We start from the raw sequence: 20015 nt of genomic DNA, 5'->3' as shown, positions 1-20015 counted from the left end.
GTGAGTCTTCCAATTTTTTTTATTTTTTGATATTGTTTTGGTAATTCAGGGACACTTGTAATTCCATATGAATTTGAGGATAGGCTTTTCTGTTTTTGTAGAAAAGGCCATTGGAATTTTGATAGGGATTGTAGATTGTAGATTGCTTTGCAGAGTATTGTCTTAATTGCTTTGCAGAGTATTAATAATAATAAGTCTTCCAGTATATGGACACAGGATGTCTTTCCATTTTTTTAAGTCTTTAATTTTTTTTCAATTGACACATAATAATTGTACATTTTTATGAGGTACAGAGTGATATTTCAGTATGTGTATACAATGTGTAATGATCAAATCAGGGTAATTAACATCACATCAAACATTTGTCATTTCTTTGTGTTGGGAATTTGAAACCCTCTCTTCAGCTATTCGAAATGTACAATACATTATTGTTGTAGTCACCTAACAGTGCTAGAGAACACTAGAACTTGCTCATTCTGCCTGTAAGTTTGTATTCATTAACCAGCATCTCCCTATCACTACCACGCAACCCTTCCCAGCCTCTAGTAACCACAGTTTTGCTCTCTCCTTCTATGAGCTAAACTTTTTTAGCTCCCACAGGTGAGTGAGAACATGTGGTATTTATCTTTCTGTGCCTGACTTATTTCACTTAAAGTATGTCTTCTAGCCTCATCCATGTTGCTGCAAATGACAGGATTTTATTCTTTCTCACATCTGACTAGGATTCCATTGTGTATATATGCCACATTTTCTTTATCCATTCTTCTGTCAACAGACACTTAGGTTGATTCTGTATCTTGGATGTTTGTTAATAGTGCTGCAATAAACATGAGTGCAGATATCTCTCTGACATACTGATTTTCTTTCCTTTGGATGTTTTTCCAGTAGTGGGATTGCTGGGTCATATGGTAGTTCTATTTTTTGTTTTTTGAGGAACCTTCATACTGTTTTCCATAATGATTGTACTAATTTACATTCCCAGTAACTATGTGTGAGAATTCCCTTTCCTTGCCAGCACTTATTATTTTTTTTTCTTTTTCATAATAGCCGTTCTAACTGGGGAGTGATGATATCACATTGTAGTTTTGATTTGCATTTCCCTAATGATTAATGATGTTGAGTACTTTTTCTGTATTTGTTGGCCATTTGTATGTCATCTTTTCAGAAATGTTTATTCACGTCCTATGCCCACTTCTAAATTTGGCTATTTGGTTTTTTGCAGGTAAGTTATTTGCTATTAATCCCTTGTCGGATGAATAGTTTGCAAATATTTTGTCCCACTCTGCAAGTTGCCTTTCACTCTGTTGATTATTTCCTTTCTTGTGCAGAAGCTTTTCAACTTGATATAATCTCATTTCCCTATTTTTGTTTTGTTGCCTATGCTTTTGAAGCCTTATCCATAAAAATATTTTCCCAGACCAATGTCAAAGTATTTCCCCTGTTTTCTTCTGGTAGTTGTGTAGTTTTGGGTCTTACATGTAAGTCTTTAATCCATTTTTAATCAATTTTTCTCTATGGTGAGAGATAGCGGTCTAGTTTTATTCTTCTGCATGTGGATATCCAGTTTTCCCAGTACTGTTTATTGAAAATGTCCTTTTGCCATTGTATGTTCTTAGCACCTTTATTGAAAATCAGTTGGCTGTAAATATGTGGATTTAATTTTGGGTTCCCTATTCTGTCCCATTGATCTGTATGTCTGTTTTTATACCAGTACCATTCAGTTTTGATTACTGTGGCTTTTTAGTATATTTTGAAGTTAGGCAGTGTGATGCCTCCAGCTTTGTTCTTTTTGCTCAGAATTGCTTTGGCTGTTTAGGGCCTTTTGTGGTTCCATATGAATTTTAGGATTTTTTTTCTACTTGTGTGAAGAGTGTCATTGGTATTTCGATAGGGATTGCACTGAATCTGTAGATTTCTTTGTGTAATATGCTTATGGTCATTTTGACAATATTAATTCTTTTAGACCATGAGTACAGGATGTGTTTTCATGTTTGTTTGTTTTTTTTCCTGTTTGTCTTTTTTCGTGTCCGACAACAGATCGCAGCCCTCAGTGTCGCGCCCGTACCGGACCGGGACCAGCAATGGGATCGCAACCCTCGGTGTTGCGCCCGCACCTCGCTCAGCCAGTGAGCAGGAACCGGTCTGTATGTGGGATCCAAACCCTCAGCGGGAGCGCCACCACGCTCCCAAGCGGCGCACTGTAGTAGTGTGCCACCGGGCCGGCCCGTTTTCATGTTTTTGTGTCCTCTAATTTCTTTCATCAGTGTTTTGTAGTTTTATTGTAGAAATCTTTCACCTCCTTGGTTAAATTTATTCAGAGGTATTTTATTTTTTTGTAGCTACTGTAAATAGAATTGCTTTTTGATTTCATTTTCAGATAGTTCATTGTTGGTGTATAGAAACAGTACTGATTTTTGTACATTGATTTTGTAGCCCACAGCTTTATTGAATTTGTTCATCAGTTCTATGAGTTTTTTGGGGGAGTCTTTAGGTTTTTCTGTATGTAAGATCATGTCATCTACAAACAGGTACAGTTTGACTTCCTCTTTACCAATTTAGATGCCTTTCATTTCTTTTCCTTGCCTAATTGCTTGGGCTAAAACTTTCAGTATGGTGTTAAATAAGGAGTGGTGAAAGTGGACATCCTTGTTTTGTTTCAGTTCTTAGAAGAAAAGCTTTCAACTTTTCCCCATTCAGTGTGATGTTAGCTGTGGGTTTGTTATATATGGTCTTTATTGTATTGTGGTATGTTCCTTCTATACCAATTTGTTGAGAGTTTTTATCATGAAGAGATGTTGAATTTTATCAAATTCTTTTTCTGCATCAATTGTGATGATTGAATGGTTTTTGTCCTTCATTTTGTTGATGTGATATATCATATTCATTAATTTGTGTCAGTTGAACTGTCCTTGCATCCCTGGGATAAATTCCACTTGATCTTATTGTATACTCTTTTTGATGTGCTGTTGGATTCAGTTTGCTAGTATCTTGTTGAAGATTTTTGCATCTATGTTAATCAGGGATATTGGCTGTAGTTTTCTATTTTTGTTGTGTCCTTGTGATGCTGGCCACCTTCATTTTCTTTTAGCTAGCAGTGTTTTATAGTTTCCATACACAAATCCTTCACCTCCTTGTTTAAGTGGAATTTTTTGGCACCTGGCTGGTACAGGGATCAAACCCTGGACCTTGGTGTTATCAGCACCATGCTCTAACTGATTGAGCTAACTGGCCATCTCTCCTTGGTTAAATTTATTCCTAGGTATTTTATTCTTTTGGATACTATGGTAAATGGAATAGTTTTCTTAATTTCATTTTTGGCTTATTTGTTGCTTGGTGTATAGAAACACAGCTGGCATTTGTGTGTTAATCTTGTATCCTGCAACTTTGCTAAATTTGTTTATGAGGTATAGTCATTTTTTCTGAAAATTCTTGAAATTAGGCATTCTTGTTTTTTTCCTAATCTTAGGGGAAAAGCTTTCAGTTGTTCACCATTGTGTATGATGTCACCTGTGGGTTTTTAAAATAAATTCTCTTTATCGTGTTAAGGAAGTTTCTTTCTATTCCTAATTTGCTGAGAGGTTTTATAATGAAAGTGGGTCTGATTTTATCAGAGGCTTTATCTGCATATTAACTTATAATAATCTTGTTCAGATAAATGCCAAATTAATTTTAATACTATACAAGAATTTTGTTCTTGTATAGTTCTGTTCTCTCCTGCTTTCTTTGTGGTAATTCTTTATTAGTCAGGGTTCTCCAGAGAAACTGAACCAATAGGGCATGTGTGTGTGTGTATGCTTGTGTGTGTGTGGCTGTAAAAGAGATTTATTTTAAGGATTGGCTCACATGATTATGGAGGCTGGCAAGGTCAAAATCTGCAGGGTGAGGGCTGGCTGGTTAGTTCAATTGGTTAGAGAACAGCCTTGTAACAACACCAAGGCCAAGGGTTCAGATCCCCATACCAGCCAGCAACACACACACAAAAAGTCTACAAGGTGAGCCAGCAGGCTGGAGACCCATGGAAGAGCTCATGTTGTGGGTCAAGTTTGAGTTTATCCTACTTGGTGTTCCTTGGGATTCTTGGATGTGTCAGTTAATGTTTTTCATCAAATTTGGGGAATTTTTGTCCAGTATTTCTTCAGATATCCTATTGCTCCTCTCCTTCTGAGACTATGAATATTTATATGTTGGTATGCTTGATGGTGTCTCACAGGTCTCAAAAGCTATGCTTAGGGGCCGGCCCGGTGGCGCACTGGATAGTGCGCCGCTTGGGAAGCGCGGCGGCGCTCCCGTCCGAGGGTTCGGATCCCACATACAGACCGGCTCCCGCTCACTGGCTGAGCGAGGTGCGGGAGCAACACCGAGGCTTGCGATCCCGTTGCCGGTCCCCGGTCCGGTACGGGGGCAACACTGAGGGTTGCGATCCGTTGCCAGACACGGAAAAAAAGACAAAAAGACAAAAAAAAAAAAAAAAGCTATGCTTATTTTTCTTTTTCTTCTTCACACTGGATATAATCTCAACTGACATATCTTCTGGTTTGCTGATTATTTCTCCTGCCTGCTCAAATCTGCTGTTAAAGCCCTCTAATGAATTTTTCATTTCAATTATTATACATATCCACTCCAGAATTTCCATTTGATTCTTTCCTATTATTTCTATCTACTCATCAATAGTCCTAAGACATGGTTTCTTTTAGTTCTTTGAACAGTATTTAAAATAGCTGATTTCATATCTTTGTGTAATAAGACCAACATCTGAGCTTTCTCTAGGACAGTTTCTATTGACTGTTTGGGGGGTTTTGTTTCATGCAGGTGGGTCATGCTATCCTATTTCTCAGCATGCCTCATAATTCTTTGTTGAAAGCTATACATTTTAAAAAATATAATGTGGCAGGTCTGCAAATCAGAGCTCCACTCTCAGGGACTGTTGTTACTGTTAGTTGAGTGATTTTTCTGGTCTACATCTGTAATCTCTGTAATCTGAACTGTGTCAAGCCACTGAAGTCTCTCCTTAGTTAGCTTAGTGATCATCCAATGACTAGACAGAGATTTCTTTAAAAGCCTCAAATCTCTTCTGCCCCTGCAGTGACTGCTGGGTGACTTTCACAGTTACCCTGGTGGCAAGGTGCAGATGTCACAGTGCTACAGAGCTGGAGAAAGGGGAAGGCTGTGGAGCAAGTGACAACACTACAGAGCTCGCTGTTCTTACCCAGATTAGCCAATTTTCTTGAATAAATGCTGCAAGCCTGTGGTTAGTTTCCACAGATCTAAAAAAAATTGATTATGAACATTTTTGACAGTGTTCCTGCTGCTTTTATGAAGGAACAGATTTTTGGAAGACCTTATTATGTCATTCAAGAGGTACTTTATGAGGAGAGCTTTTGACAGTCTAGCAGTTTCCTAGGTGGACAGTGATTGGAGTCTAGAACCCACTAAGGGTGGATGACAGTAGAGAACCTCTGTCATTTTGGATTGGCATCCTAAAGATGTGACACAGTAAGAATAATGGAAAATGAGAGGTGTATAGGCCCTTATAGTAAACTACAGCTCACCTTTAAATTATGTCAGTTCCTCAAATTGAAGATGATGACCCAGAGTACTAGTGTTCCCCAGTTTGTCAGAGTGCTAATACCCCAGGCACTTGGAAGAAACAAACCTAAATCTTCTCTTTAATCTTTGGGATTAAAATATAGAATTAGATACTGTTGATAGGTATACAACTTTGTGAATATACTAAAAACTACTGAATTGTACACTTTAGAATGATGGATTTGGCTGACCGGTTAGCTCTGTTGGTTAGAGTGCGGTCTGAATTGTACACTTTAGAATGATGGATTTGGCTGACCGGTTAGCTCTGTTGGTTAGAGTGCAGTATTTTTTTTTTGTCCTTTTTGAGACCGGCCGCACCGCACTCAGCCAGTGAGCGCTGTGAGTGCACTGGTCATCCCTATATAGGGTTCGAACCCGCAGTGGGAGCGCTGCTGCGCTCCCAGCGCCACACTCTCCCGAGTGCGCCACAGGCTCGGCCCTAGAGCGCAGTATTTTAACATCAAGGTCAAGGGTTCAGATCCCTGTACCAGCCAGTTGCCTAAATAAATAATTTTTTTTAAGGTGAATTTTATGGTATGTGAACTATGTGTCAATCTTTTAAAAAAACAAAGGAGAGATTAAAAGATTCCCAGATAGGGAAAAACTGGAAGAATTTGTCATTAGCAGATCTGTCCTACAAGAAATACCAAAGGGAGTTCTTTAGGTTGAAATGAAATTACACTGGTCAGTAACTTGAATCCACATGAAGAAATAAGTGTCACCAGGAAAGGTAACTACAGAGATAAATTTAAGACAACAGTAATGTATTTTTGTTAGTAATTTTTCTTTAAGAGACAACCATGTAAAGCAGTAATTATAAATCTCGTCAGATGTGCATAAATTGGATCTACAGATGCAACAAATTCCATTTCAAAAGTAAAATTCTTTTTTTGCAGGAACGGACAAGCTGATTTTCAAATTCATATAGAAATGCAAAAGACCCAGAATAGTCACTGTTGTCTTGAAAAAGAACAAAGTTGAAGGTCTCACACTTTTGGATTTAAAAACTTACTACAAAGCTAGAGTAAACAAGACAGTATGGTAGTGGCATAGAGACAGACTTAAAGATCCATGGAGTAAAAATGAAAGTCCAGAAATAAACCCACGTGTCTATGGCCAGCTGGTTTTCAACTAGGTCATTCACTGGGGGAAAGAATAGTCTTTTCAACTATTCTTTGTGCAGGGACTACTGGATATGCAAATGCAAAAGAATGAAGTTCTCAGGCTGGCCGTTTAGCTCAATTGGGAGAGCATGGTGCTGGTAACACCAGGATCAAGGGTTTGGATCCCCGTACTGGCCAGCTAAAAAAAAAAAAAAAAAAAAAGAATGAAATTCTCTACCTCATACAATATACAAAAATTAACTCCAAATGGATCAAAGATCTACATGTAAGATGTAAAACTATAAAACTCTATACAATAACATAGATATGCCATGTTTTAGGCAACAGTTTATTAGATATGACACTGAAAGCACAAGCAGCCAAAGGAAAAATAGATAAATTGGACTTCATCAAAATTAAAAACTTTTATGCTACAAAGGACACTATCAAGAAAGTTAAGAGATAACCCATAAATTGGAAATCGTTCATCTGATACATCTTCTAAGAGTCTAGTGTCCAGAATATATAAAGAACTCTTATAACTCAAGGAGAAAAAGTCAACCCAATTTTAAAATGGGCAAACATTTGAATAGACATTTATCCAAAGAGCATATACAAATAGACAACATGCACCTGAAAAGACACTAAATATCATTAGTCATTAGGGAAATGGAAATCAAAACACAATGAGATACCACTTCACACTAAACCAGATAAAGACATTACAAGAAAGGACAACTACAGACCAATATTTCTTAGGAGCATAGATGCAAATCCTCAACAAAATATTAGCAAAGCGAATCGAACAGTGTGTAAAGAGAATTACACCATGACTTTATTAAGTTGAATAATGCCTCTCCAAATGCATAGTTCACCTGGAACCTGTGAATGTGACCTTATTTGGAAGTAGGGTCTTGCAGACGTAATCAAGTTATGATGAGGTAAGACTGGATTGTAATGGGCTCTAATCCAATGACTAGAAATTTGGACACAGAGACAGGGAGAACACCTGCAGAGACCCACATATACAGGGGTGAAGGCCACATGAAGACGAAGGCAGAGATTGGAGTGATGCAGCTACAAGCCAGTAACACCAAGGATTGCCAGCAACCACCAGGAGCTAGAAGAGGCAAGGAAGGATGCTTCCATAGAGGCATTGGAGGAAGCATGGCCTTGCTGATACCTTGATTTTGGACTTCTAACCTCCAGAACTGTGAGAGAATAAATTTCTATTGTTTTGGCCACCTACTTTGTGGTAGTTTGTTACAGCAGCCACAGGGAACTAATACAACCACCAAGTGTGTTTTATTCCAGTTATGCAAGGCTGGTTCAGCATTTAAAAATCACTTAATGTAATCCATTGCATGAACAGGCTAAAGAAGAAAAATCCTATGGTAACTTCAGTAGATGCAAGAAAAGCATTTGACAACCACTCATTATTTAAAAATAAAACAAAACTTCCAGCAAACTAGGAATAGAGGGCAGCATCATCAACTTGATAAAAGATCTACAAAAAATCTACAGCAGGGCTCAGTGTTAGCTCAGTTGATTAGAGCGCAGTGTTATAACACCAAGGTCAAGGGTTCAGATCTCCATACTGGCCAGCTGCCAAAAACAAACCAAAATCTACAGCTAACATCATAGTTAATTGTGAGAAAGATGCCATTTCTTCCCAACTCTGATTAATAGATTCAAAGCAATCCCAATCAAAATCCCAGCAAATTATTTTCTGGATATCAACAAACTCATTCTAAGGTTTGTATAGAGAGGCAAAAGACACAGGATAGCCAACACAGTACTGAAGAAGAAAGTTAGAGGACTGATTCTGCCCAACTTAAAAGACTTATCACAGAACAATCAAGGTTGTGTGGTATTTATGAAAGAACAGACAAATAGATCAATAGAACAGAGTAGAGAGCCCAGAAATAACCCACACAAATATAGTCAAGTGATCTTTGATAAAGAAGCCAAGGCAATTCAATGGCAAAATGAATCTTTTCAACAAAAGGTGCTGGAACAACTGGCCATCCACATGCAAAAAAATAAATTTATACACAGGCCTTATGACTTTCATAAAACTTAACTCAGATTGTAGACGTATACTTTACATGTAAAAGTATAAAACTTCTAGAAGATAACAGGAGAAAATCTAAGTGGTCTTGGTGATTACTTTTTTTTTTTTTTTTTTTGGTCAGGACACCTCAGAGAAGTGAAGCTTGTTTGAAAATCATGCTTGCTCAATGTGGATTTATTTATTCATTTTTGGCAGCTGGTCGACAAGAGGAACCAAACCCTTGACCATGGTTGTTACAAGGCAGTGCTCTAACCAGCTGAGCTAATTAGCCAGCCATTACTATTTAGATACAACAGCAAAAGCACAAATCCATGAAAGAAAAAATTGGTAAGGTGGACTTAATTACAATTAAAAATATCTGCTCTGGGAAAGACACTGTTAAGAGAAGGAGAAGATAAGCCACCAACTGGGAGGAAATATGTGTAAAGCACATATATGATAAAGGACTGTTACCCAAAATGTACAAAGAACTCTGGCAGTTTCTTAAAAAGTTAAACATAGATTTACCATATGCCTCAGCAATTCTGGTTCTAGGTATATGCTAGTACCCAAGCTGTTACCCAAAATGTACAAAGAACTCTGGCAGTTTCTTAAAAAGTTAAACATAGATTTACCCTATGCCTCAGCAATTCTGGTTCTAGCTATATGCTAGTACCCAATAAAATTGAAAACATACGTCCACGTAGAAACTTGTACACAAATGTTCATAGCAGCATTATTGATTTTGGTCAGAAATGAAAACAATCCAAATGTCTGTGAACTGATAACGGACAAACAAAATAGTATTATATCCATGCAATGGAATATTCTGTAAAAAAAAGGAATGAAGGCCTGAGACATGCTACAACCTGGGTGAACCGTGAAGACGTTATGCTAAGTGAAATTATTTAGACACAGAAGACCACGTATTATATGATTTTATTTGTCCAGTGTAGGCCAATCCATTGAGGCAGAAAGTACATTAGTGGGTTCTAGGAGTTGGAGGGGAAGGCAGTAGGGAGTGACTGCTAATGGATATGGGATTTCCTTTTAGGGTGATGAATATATTCTAAAATTAGTGGTGATGGTTTCAAAATTACGAAGAATATAAAAACCTTTGAATTGTGTACTTTAAAAGGGTGATTTTTATGGTATACCGAATTGTATCTCAATAAAGCTTTTCAAAATAAAAAGCACTCCTCAACCTCATAGCTTTTTAGGTACTTTTGTGGAATTAGCAAACACTGCCAGGAGAAAATAGCTTCAGGGGTGAAGTCATCAAGTTGGCAGAAAGGACGATCCCCAGTGTCACTCTCTCCCACAATTGACCAATTTACAACAATTAAAAAGCAAAAACTGCCAACCTGGGACTGCTGGAGCTCAGGAGAAGAGAAGGAGAGACCAGCAGAGTTCATGAAGGAGGGAGAAGCCATGGCGAGAGGAAGAAGAAACTGCTCTGGCTGTTTCAAGCCCCAGCCATGTCAGGGCCAGCCCGGTGAGAGATGGGAAGAAGCTGCAGCACACGGAGCAGGAACCAGTAAAAGCCTCAGCTGAGCCCTTTGCATGAAGTTGCCTGGAGTGTGCAGGGGAGAAGAGGGCCTCGGAGTGCACCATACCAGCCCCCAGGCCAGCAAGACCACTGACAGGGTTCCTGTGGACCCACATAGGAGCAAGGAGATGCAGCTGACCAGAGCAAGGAGCTACCCAAAGGCCCTTGAGTCATTGCGAGGGACCCACGCACAGCCTACTGCACAAGAAGCATTTAGAGTGCAGGAAGGAGTCTGGCCCGCCAGGAGAACACTGGGGTGCAGTGTCGGCAGGTGATCTGCTTTCTGATTGGCACAGGCCCACTCAGTGGAGACTGGTCAGGGAGATAGAACTGCAGGGGGCACAGTTTGCTGGAAGACTCAGTCCCGGGCCAGAATTTCCACACAGCCCAGGTGTATCTGACCTAACAAGACCTAGAAGTAATTAAAAGGCCAACAGATAAAATCTGGTCTGCACAAAAAGCCTTCCCTGGAAAATCAGCATCAAAGCAGCAATTTAGCTCAATCACAGGGCTCAAGTGCTGGTCCCCACAGGAAGTTCCCCCAGTGCTGGAATTAACCAAAACCACAGACCAGAGACAGAGCTCTGATATTAACCAGTAAAGGTCTGACGCCTCCAAGAACACCTATAGAACTAAGAGGTAGCAGTCTCCTCAAATGCCAAGTCATCAATGTAAAGACGCAAAGATCAAGAAAGAACAGAAAAACATGACACCAACGAAGGAAACAAATGAAGCACCAGCTGTAGACCCAGAGAACAGTGGATTTCTGAAATTTCTAGATTAGTAAAGTTGGATAGATATACTGCATTTAGTGTGTTGTGATATCACACATCATTTACTCTCTGAAAAATTCTATCATATATTTGTGAGACAGTGAATATAAGAAAGGCAAGTAAGGCGGTGGTAATATTATAAAAACAATTTTGACCTTGTGGACTCCCTGAAAATGAATCCTTGGGGGCAGAGGAGCAAGATGGGTTTCCCTAGAGCACGTGCTGGGAATCCCCACTGAAGCCCATACCGTGCATCTGAGCTCCTGGACCACATATCCAACTGCTACTTGGATATCTCATGGGCCACTCAGGCCTAATGTGTGAGTCCCAGCATCAGTGTTTCCTTCCCCTCTGGTGTGAAAATCAAAACAAGCTGCATTCTTGACACCTACCTCTGCTTTATCTCTCATGAATGATTAGTCACCACCTGTTGAGTTGATCTGATATTTGGCCTGAACTTTAAGAATGTTGAACTCAGCTCTGGTTAATGCAACCCCTGTTGCTGTGTTGCTGCTGATGTGGCAGAGGCTGCTGAGGGGATAGACTGTTTTTGACCTGTGTTTGACCCTAGGGCAGGAAGGGAGTGGGCCAGGGTATCACCTTTGCAATCAGAAGTTCCAGGCACCTGTGGAATATGTGAGACTGTGTGAGTTCTTTCTGCTTTTAAGTTCCAACTTCACTTGCCTTTTCCCAGCAGAATTGGGAGGAGGTTGGGATGGAGAGATATCTTAAGTCAGTGATTATTGTTTTGGGGGATCTTCCAGACATCAGCCTACTTTTCCTGCACTCATCATTGCCAATAGCTTGTCTGGTCTCTTCTTGACCTGCTCAGCCCTCCCCTTCCTCCTGCCCATACTCCTGGCATTTGCCCCTGGGAAGTTTCAGAGGTTCCCTGCTCACCTGTGAAGGCTCCTCACCCTGATAAAGTCGGTTTATCAAGGCTTTATTTTTCTGGTGTTACCATGGGAATGAAGGTTTTCTGTGTCTTTTAACATCCTAAAGTAGGAGTGATCTCCTAATATTCATTCTTCTTATTCTTCAGTCTGTTTTGTGCTTTGGTGCCAGATGAAGGCCTGAGACATGCTACAACCTGGGTGAACCGTGAAGACGTTATGCTAAGTGAAATTATTTAGACACAGAAGACCACGTATTATATGATTTTATTTGTCCAGTGTAGGCCAGTCCATTGAGGCAGAAAGTACATTAGTGGGTTCTAGGAGTTGGAGGGGAAGGCAGTAGGGAGTGACTGCTAATGGATATGGGATTTCCTTTTAGGGTGATGAATATATTCTAAAATTAGTGGTGATGGTTTCAAAATTACGAAGAATATAAAAACCTTTGAATTGTGTACTTTAAAAGGGTGATTTTTATGGTATACCGAATTGTATCTCAATAAAGCTTTTCAAAATAAAAAGCACTCCTCAACCTCATAGCTTTTTAGGTACTTTTGTGGAATTAGCAAACACTGCCAGGAGAAAATAGCTTCAGGGGTGAAGTCATCAAGTTGGCAGAAAGGACGATCCCCAGTGTCACTCTCTCCCACAATTGACCAATTTACAACAATTAAAAAGCAAAAACTGCCAACCTGGGACTGCTGGAGCTCAGGAGAAGAGAAGGAGAGACCAGCAGAGTTCATGAAGGAGGGAGAAGCCATGGCGAGAGGAAGAAGAAACTGCTCTGGCTGTTTCAAGCCCCAGCCATGTCAGGGCCAGCCCGGTGAGAGATGGGAAGAAGCTGCAGCACACGGAGCAGGAACCAGTAAAAGCCTCAGCTGAGCCCTTTGCATGAAGTTGCCTGGAGTGTGCAGGGGAGAAGAGGGCCTCGGAGTGCACCATACCAGCCCCCAGGCCAGCAAGACCACTGACAGGGTTCCTGTGGACCCACATAGGAGCAAGGAGATGCAGCTGACCAGAGCAAGGAGCTACCCAAAGGCCCTTGAGTCATTGCGAGGGACCCACGCACAGCCTACTGCACAAGAAGCATTTAGAGTGCAGGAAGGAGTCTGGCCCGCCAGGAGAACACTGGGGTGCAGTGTCGGCAGGTGATCTGCTTTCTGATTGGCACAGGCCCACTCAGTGGAGACTGGTCAGGGAGATAGAACTGCAGGGGGCACAGTTTGCTGGAAGACTCAGTCCCGGGCCAGAATTTCCACACAGCCCAGGTGTATCTGACCTAACAAGACCTAGAAGTAATTAAAAGGCCAACAGATAAAATCTGGTCTGCACAAAAAGCCTTCCCTGGAAAATCAGCATCAAAGCAGCAATTTACAACGGGATCGCAACCCTCGGTGTTGCCCCCGCGCCTCGCTCAGCCAGTGAGCGGGAACCGGTCTGTATGTGGGATCCGAACCCTCGGCGGGAGCGCCGCCGCACTTCCCAAGTGGCGCACTAGCGCAGTGCGCCACCGGGCCGGCCTATTTTATTTATTTTTTGATGTGCCTTATCTCTCACTAAATTCATCTTTAAACCTAATTCATAATTTAGGTCTTTGAAGGTAATTGTGAATAAAAATCTGGAATGAACCATACTCAGCTAGAATCAAAACTGTGTTAAAGCAAAGCACTTCTAGTTTAACCAGAACTGAACTTAATCTTTTGAACTATTTTTTTTTTTTTGCAAGTGGCTAGTACAGGGAACCTAACCCTTGATCTTGATGTTACCAACACTGCACTCTAACCAACTGAGCTAACCGGCCAGCCAACTCTCATTGAACTATTGAAGTCAAACATAACTAGAACGTAATTATATTCCCTAATGGGAAAAATATTCTTCAAACTGATTCAAGCCAGCATTTAATTTGACTTGGATCCATGGACAGTTCCCCTGGCTGTTTGCTGATTACTTAGTTACAGTAAAAATGTTTCACACTATACCAGATTGTAGGATAGTATGAGGTTACTTCAAAAAGTTCCCGGAAAAATGGAATTATAATATGAATCTTTCTGTGAATCTTTTGAAGATCCCTCACATTTAGTAAAGGACCCTCTCACTTATCAGCAACTTTGGATGTTACCAGTATGTAAGAAATGTAGGAATGGTGGATCTGTGGCATGTGTGTATGGTCATATGTTGGAATTTCTCTAACACTTCACCTTGTTCTTTGCCTAGACAGTCATTAGTGTTAAATCCAAGTAGAAAAAAGATTGACTTGGTCCATAATTTTTCTACCATTCCTTTAACGTTGGTCACACTGTTTGAAGATAAACTGTATGTATGTATGTGACTCATAACTTGCTTATTTTGCGTTCATGTTTTATAACACCTTTGCTGTGCCAGGCCTGTTGTACCATCCCAAGGAAGTCTAGAAATGATTAGATACTTTGCTGCTGCCTTTCAGACACAGTAGTTTTCAGGCCAACTGTCAAAGGGATCTACTGCCATGTGTACAGGTGGTATAGTTTGAGTGTGCCTCTCACTGACTGTGGTCCTCAGCCCCAAGGCCCGTGAGTCGCCTCATCCAGAGTGTTGTTGCAGGTGAACCACTGTCTACCAGAGAAGATCGTGGTGTACCGTGATGGAGTGTCTGATAAAGACAAAAAGGAAAAAAAAAAAAGTACTTTATTTTAAAGAATACATATAACTCACTCAGGAAAGCATGGTGCTGATAACCCCAAGGTCAAGGGTTCAGATCTCCGTATTGGCTAGCCACCAAAATTTTTTTAAAATTAGGCAATAGATTGAATTTTATCAATTTGTAGTTGTTGCTTTTAATATGATTTTTATCTTTTCACTATTTTTTGTTTTGTTTTTAATGTTAAAGAGAAAAGAGGTGAAGAAGAGGAGAAATCTAGGGTTATCAGAGGGGGAAGGGGGAGGGAAAGAGGGATGGGGAGAGATTGGACAAGAGGCATAAAAGAATAAGTATGATTTGTAATAATATATATATTAATAATATTGATTTGATCAACATATGCCAACGTTGAACCCCCAAAATATGTATAATCAATTATGATTCAGTAAAAAAAAAAAAAAGAAAAGAGGTGGGAGTCCCATCTTTTAGAAGACACAACTGGAGGCTTCTGGTGCTACATAGCTGTAATTAGACCCCTAAATTACTTATTTGATTCCCTTATCTTTTTCACATTTCTCTATGTATACAAATGTGATCTAAAAGTCTTTTGTCTCTTTCCAAAGGCATGTCATGTATCAGCAGAACAAAGAAAACTTCCAGGATGAGTGTACTAAGCTTCTGGTTGGCAATATTGTTATCACCCGATACAACAATCGTACGTATCGTATTGATGATGTGGATTGGAATAAGACTGCAAAAGATAGCTTCACAATGTCTGATGGGAAGGAGATCACATTCTTGGAATACTACAGCAAAAACTATGGGATCACAGTTAAGGAAGAGGACCAGCCACTGCTGATCCACAGGCCCACTGAGAGGCAGAATAACCGTGGGACAGCACTTTGTGACTCCTTCCCCTGGGACAGTGGTAGATCATACAATAACAAGTTGTGAGTGGTAAGTGGGCAAAAAACATGGTATTTGAAGAAGAAAGGGTGGAGAGGTTATCTATTTCCTGGGTATTGTAATGGGGAGGTTGCTTGGGAGGTGTGGAATGCAATCCTCAGAGACTGTATGGTTAAAAAAATAAAGCTTTAAAAAACTAATAGCAGCACCAACAAAGCTTTTACCTCATGTGTAAATTAATGAACATAAATTCTTTTCCTAAGATAGTGCATGCTGAACCTTCTACACACAGATAAGGGAGTTTCTACCATGATCATTATTATTATTATTATTTTCTTTTTTTGTGACTGCTGAGTAACAGGGATCTAACCCTGAACCTCTGGACCTTTAGGTTATCAACACTGCCATTCTAACCAAGTGAGCTAACTGGCCAGCCATAGCACCATTTTTAAATAGCCTGTTAAGTCAGTAGACCTGGGTTCTAATCCTGATTTGGTCCCTGTGTATCTTAGATCTAGTCGTTTGACTCTTTTGAGCCTTAAGTGAAGGAACTAGAATGATCTCCCAGATCCTTTTCAGCTCTATGTGGCCAAATCCAACCATATCACTAATTCGTGCTTTTTCCTTAGGGTGGATTTCTACCTTGTTGCCCATCACGTACGGCAGGGCTGTGGCATTCCTACACATTATGTCTGTGTTCTCAACACTGCAAACCTGAGCCCTGATCACATGCAGAGGTGAGCCCAATCAGTTACGTACCCTGTCTCGCTCTTAAGTCATTCTGGCCAGCTCGCTAAGGTGGGCTCCCTGCTCACCCCCAGATATGTCTTTGACAATAATGGTATCTTTCTGAGGAATGAAAATTACTTGAAGAGCTTTAACAAAATACCGATGCCAGGCTTCATCCACAAGCATTCTGAGACATTTGTATTTTTAAAAACTACTCCAGATGATTATGATATAGAGCCAGATTTGAGACTCAGTGTCTTGAGTTCAGACTATACAGATACTCTGCTGGCGTACTTAAGCTTCTGTAGCCTTTTCTTATGGATGAAAGAGATGTTCCTTTTTTGGTGTTTTTCTTGTTGTGATATAAAAATAGGGAAAATAGGGAGATGCTTATGGTGAGGGGATTTACCCATGTCCTCTGACTTACAAATAGCAGAAAGAGAAACATTCTGCTTAAAAACAATGACTCCAGGGCCGAGCCCGTGGCGCACTCGGGAGAGTGTGGTGCTGGGAGCGCAGTGGCGCTCCCGCCGCGGGTTCAGATCCTATATAAGGATGGCCGGTGCGCTCACTAGCTGAGCACGGTGCAGGCGACACCAAGCCAAGGGTTGCGATCCCCTTACCGGTCACAAAAAGGACAAAAAAAAAAAAAAAACAATGACTCCAAAAACTGCATCGTGTCTTGCTCAGTTTTTCAATTTGCTGGAGAGTACACTGTGCGTTATGTCCCCAAGTTGAAGGCGGAGGGTGATAAGGATCTTATTTGCTTTTTGGCCTACAGGTTGACTTTCAAACTGTGCCACATGTACTGGAATTGGCCTGGTACCATTAGAGTTCCAGCTCCTTGCAAGTATGCCCACAAGCTAGCTTTCCTGTCAGGACAAATCTTGCATCACGAGCCAGCCATCCAGCTGTGTGAGAACTTGTTCTTCCTGTGAGTGCACAGCCTGCCTGTCAGCCGGTGAGGAAGGGTCAGACTTTTGGACTCAGCCATGACTCTTCCAGAACCAACAGACTGAAGTGGACTTTTGTGTTGGCGTTTTCTCGTTCTCCAATTCTGTAGAATAAGATTTCTATTTTTCTTCTTTTTTTCTTTTAGACGTGGTATCACCAAGAGCAAATTTCTAAGTATCAGCTAGAAATGCTGTGCTGCCTTTTAGAGCAGTTGGCAGTAGCATGCTGCTGTGCAGATGGAGTGGTTGAGTACGGGGGAACCACTAAGAGCCTCCCAAGCTAACATGAGCTGTGCAAACCTGCAGAAGTAGTGATTACACCTATAAACCATGCTTACTAAGCAGTTCCCATTTCTGGCACCAGAGGTGATAATGAATGAAGTCATCACAAGATTCTTAAAGTAGAGAGGTACTTTATTTGGCCAACTGGGAAACTTAATAGAAAGGCCTGTGAAGCAAAATTTTTCAAATAGATATTGCTATTGCTGGCAGGTATGAAGACGTGTCATAAAACCAGCTTGTGGTATAGTCAGGTCCTTGCTGACTTAATCTTCTCTGGGGATTAAGTTTATGATGCCTATGACCTGAGTCGGATTTGAAAGTGGCTTTCAGTTATTCCTTGGCCTCTTGAGAGAGTCCAGTTGAAGTTTTTTCTGTATCTTTTAGTTATGTTACACTGTATAACATGTTGATTTCTCCCCTCCCACCCAAATACATACACACACCCACACCCACGCACCCACCCCTTTGCTCTTTGTAACTGATCTTCAGTAAGTTTCAGGTTTGTTTTTTTTGGCAGGGTGGCTGGCCAGAACAAGGATCAGACCCTGGACCTTGGCATTATCAGCACCACACTCTAACCAACTGAGCTAACCAGCCAGTGCCTTAGTCTCAGTTTTTGAAGTAACAATCAGAACACGGGGAAAAATATTCAGCAGCTAGGAAGCTTCAGGATGGGTTGTGAGTTTTTATTGAATCTTTCTTCCAGGTGTGTGGCCTTCATTTCTGTTTATATATGTTTATAAATGGAATTACTCATCTTTCTTGCATAACAACCTCTTCCCGGCTGTTGGCTCACTTTGCTAGGAATTTTTCTGAATCCGGGTTAATATTTTCAGAAGTCAGCTTTGGAAAACGTGACACTCCTACCAAAGTCCGGATGTTACAGTTTAGAAAGTTGTCAACCATGCCTGTGGATTTTAGTGTTTGGGGGAAGCACTGTTTTTCTGTGGGTTTTTTTTTTTCCCTCTCCCCCTATTTTAAAATCATCTTCTAATCCCTTCAGGCTTAATTCTATCTTATCTTGCTTTACTGGATTTTAAAAGCCAGTCTTATTTAACTTTTTCAAATTTGTATTTTTTTTTTTTTTTTTGGTGATGGCAGGGAAGGGGACAAGGTAACAAATACCATTTTATAAGGACAGTGTGTGAGAAGAGAAACTTTAGCTTAAAACTCCTTAGAAGAAGAAAAGCAAGAGAATTTTTAGTTAGTTGCAGCACCAGCAGAGGTTGAGGAGAGATGAGGATTGTTGGCCTTTAAGTGTATTTCTGGTTTTGTTTGGAGTGTGGGACTCACAGGGTAAGGCTAAGACCTGAAATTTTAAAATGATGGACTCAAACAAATTGAATCACTGGTCTCTGGCTTAACAGATTAGTTTTCTGATTTTCTTTAGCAGCATTTTGAATTTCTCTTTTGAAGTTGGATTTCCTAATACTCTCTTTCTCTTAGATAATCAGAACAAATACTTGAATATAATACAAAAATTTCTTCACTTTTTATTCCTAGTTTTCTTGCCTTGTTTTTTGGTTTTAGTGCCAAATGATTGGGTCATGGGGTGTGAAATAAAAAGAAAATTTGTATAAATGTGTAGTTGTTTTAAAATAGTGTCACTTACTTATTATATTGATACAGTTCTTGTCCTTCAGAGACCACAGTGCTTCTTAGAGTCATTCATTTATTGCTCTGCACACAGGGTGCTACTCCAGCATTGGTACCCAGATGATTTCCTTATGGGCTGGGCAGTAAGACTTATTGGAAAAGGTACTAGCAGTCTCACTTCTGGGACAGACACGCGCGCATGTGTGTGTGTGTGTGTGTGTGTGTCTTGTTTATTAGATTTCTTTTCCCACCAGACACTGAGAGCCAGCCAGCTTCCAAGGGTGGCCTCCCCATCACCCACATTCATTTTTAATGCTTGCCCTTCTTTACATATGCAGTCATGTGTCACCTAACATGGGGATATGTTTTGAGAGATGGGTCGTTAGTCAATTTTATCGTTGTGTGAATATCACAGAGTGCACTTACACAAACTTACACTGTATAGCCCACTATACACCTAGGCTATATGGTATAGCCTATGGCTCCTAGGCTGCAAACCTGTACAGCATGTTACTGTACTGAATACTGTAGGCAGTTGTAACACGAGGATAAGTATTTGTGTATCTAAACATAGAAAAGTACAATAAAAAATGGTGTTGTGATCTTATGGGACCACTGTTTGCATATGCAGTCAGTTGTTGACCGAAACATTATGTGGCGTATGACTGTACTTTACAGTGTGTCTACAACCCTTAAAAATATCTTCCCAAAGCACCTTGGCTGCTTGCTTCACCACTACATCCCTTAAGAACACTGCAGTTTTTTATATTTATTTAGAATATCCATTCTTAGGGGCCGGCCCGTGGCTCACTCGGGAGAGTGCGGTGCTGATAACACCAAGGCCCCGGGTTCGGATCCCACATAGGGATGGCCAGTTCGCTCACTGGGTGAGCGTGGTGCTGACAACACCAAGTCAAGGGTTAAGATCCCCTTACCAGTCATCTTTTTTAAATATAAATAAATAAATAAATAAAT

General features: G+C 40.4%; 1 protein-coding gene across 1 annotated transcript in view; it reads left to right on the top strand.

The window, feature by feature from the left end:
- The window catches only part of PIWIL2 (piwi-like RNA-mediated gene silencing 2), a 76310-nt gene extending 57285 nt beyond the window's left edge, over window positions 1-19025 (top strand). Inside the window, 5 exon segments of the mRNA XM_008582051.1 lie at window positions 14538-14608; window positions 15198-15289; window positions 15441-15531; window positions 16110-16217; window positions 16991-19025. Of these exon segments, the coding sequence (XP_008580273.1) occupies window positions 14538-14608; window positions 15198-15289; window positions 15441-15531; window positions 16110-16217; window positions 16991-17147 (519 nt within the window). The 3' untranslated portion in view covers window positions 17148-19025.
- The last annotated feature ends 990 nt before the right edge of the window (window positions 19026-20015 follow it).

The sequence above is a fragment of the Galeopterus variegatus genome, unplaced genomic scaffold, assembly GCF_000696425.1.
Source record: "Galeopterus variegatus unplaced genomic scaffold, G_variegatus-3.0.2 Scaffold2506, whole genome shotgun sequence".
Taxonomy (NCBI): Eukaryota; Metazoa; Chordata; class Mammalia; order Dermoptera; family Cynocephalidae; genus Galeopterus; species Galeopterus variegatus.
This window is presented reverse-complemented; position numbering and strand designations above follow the sequence as displayed.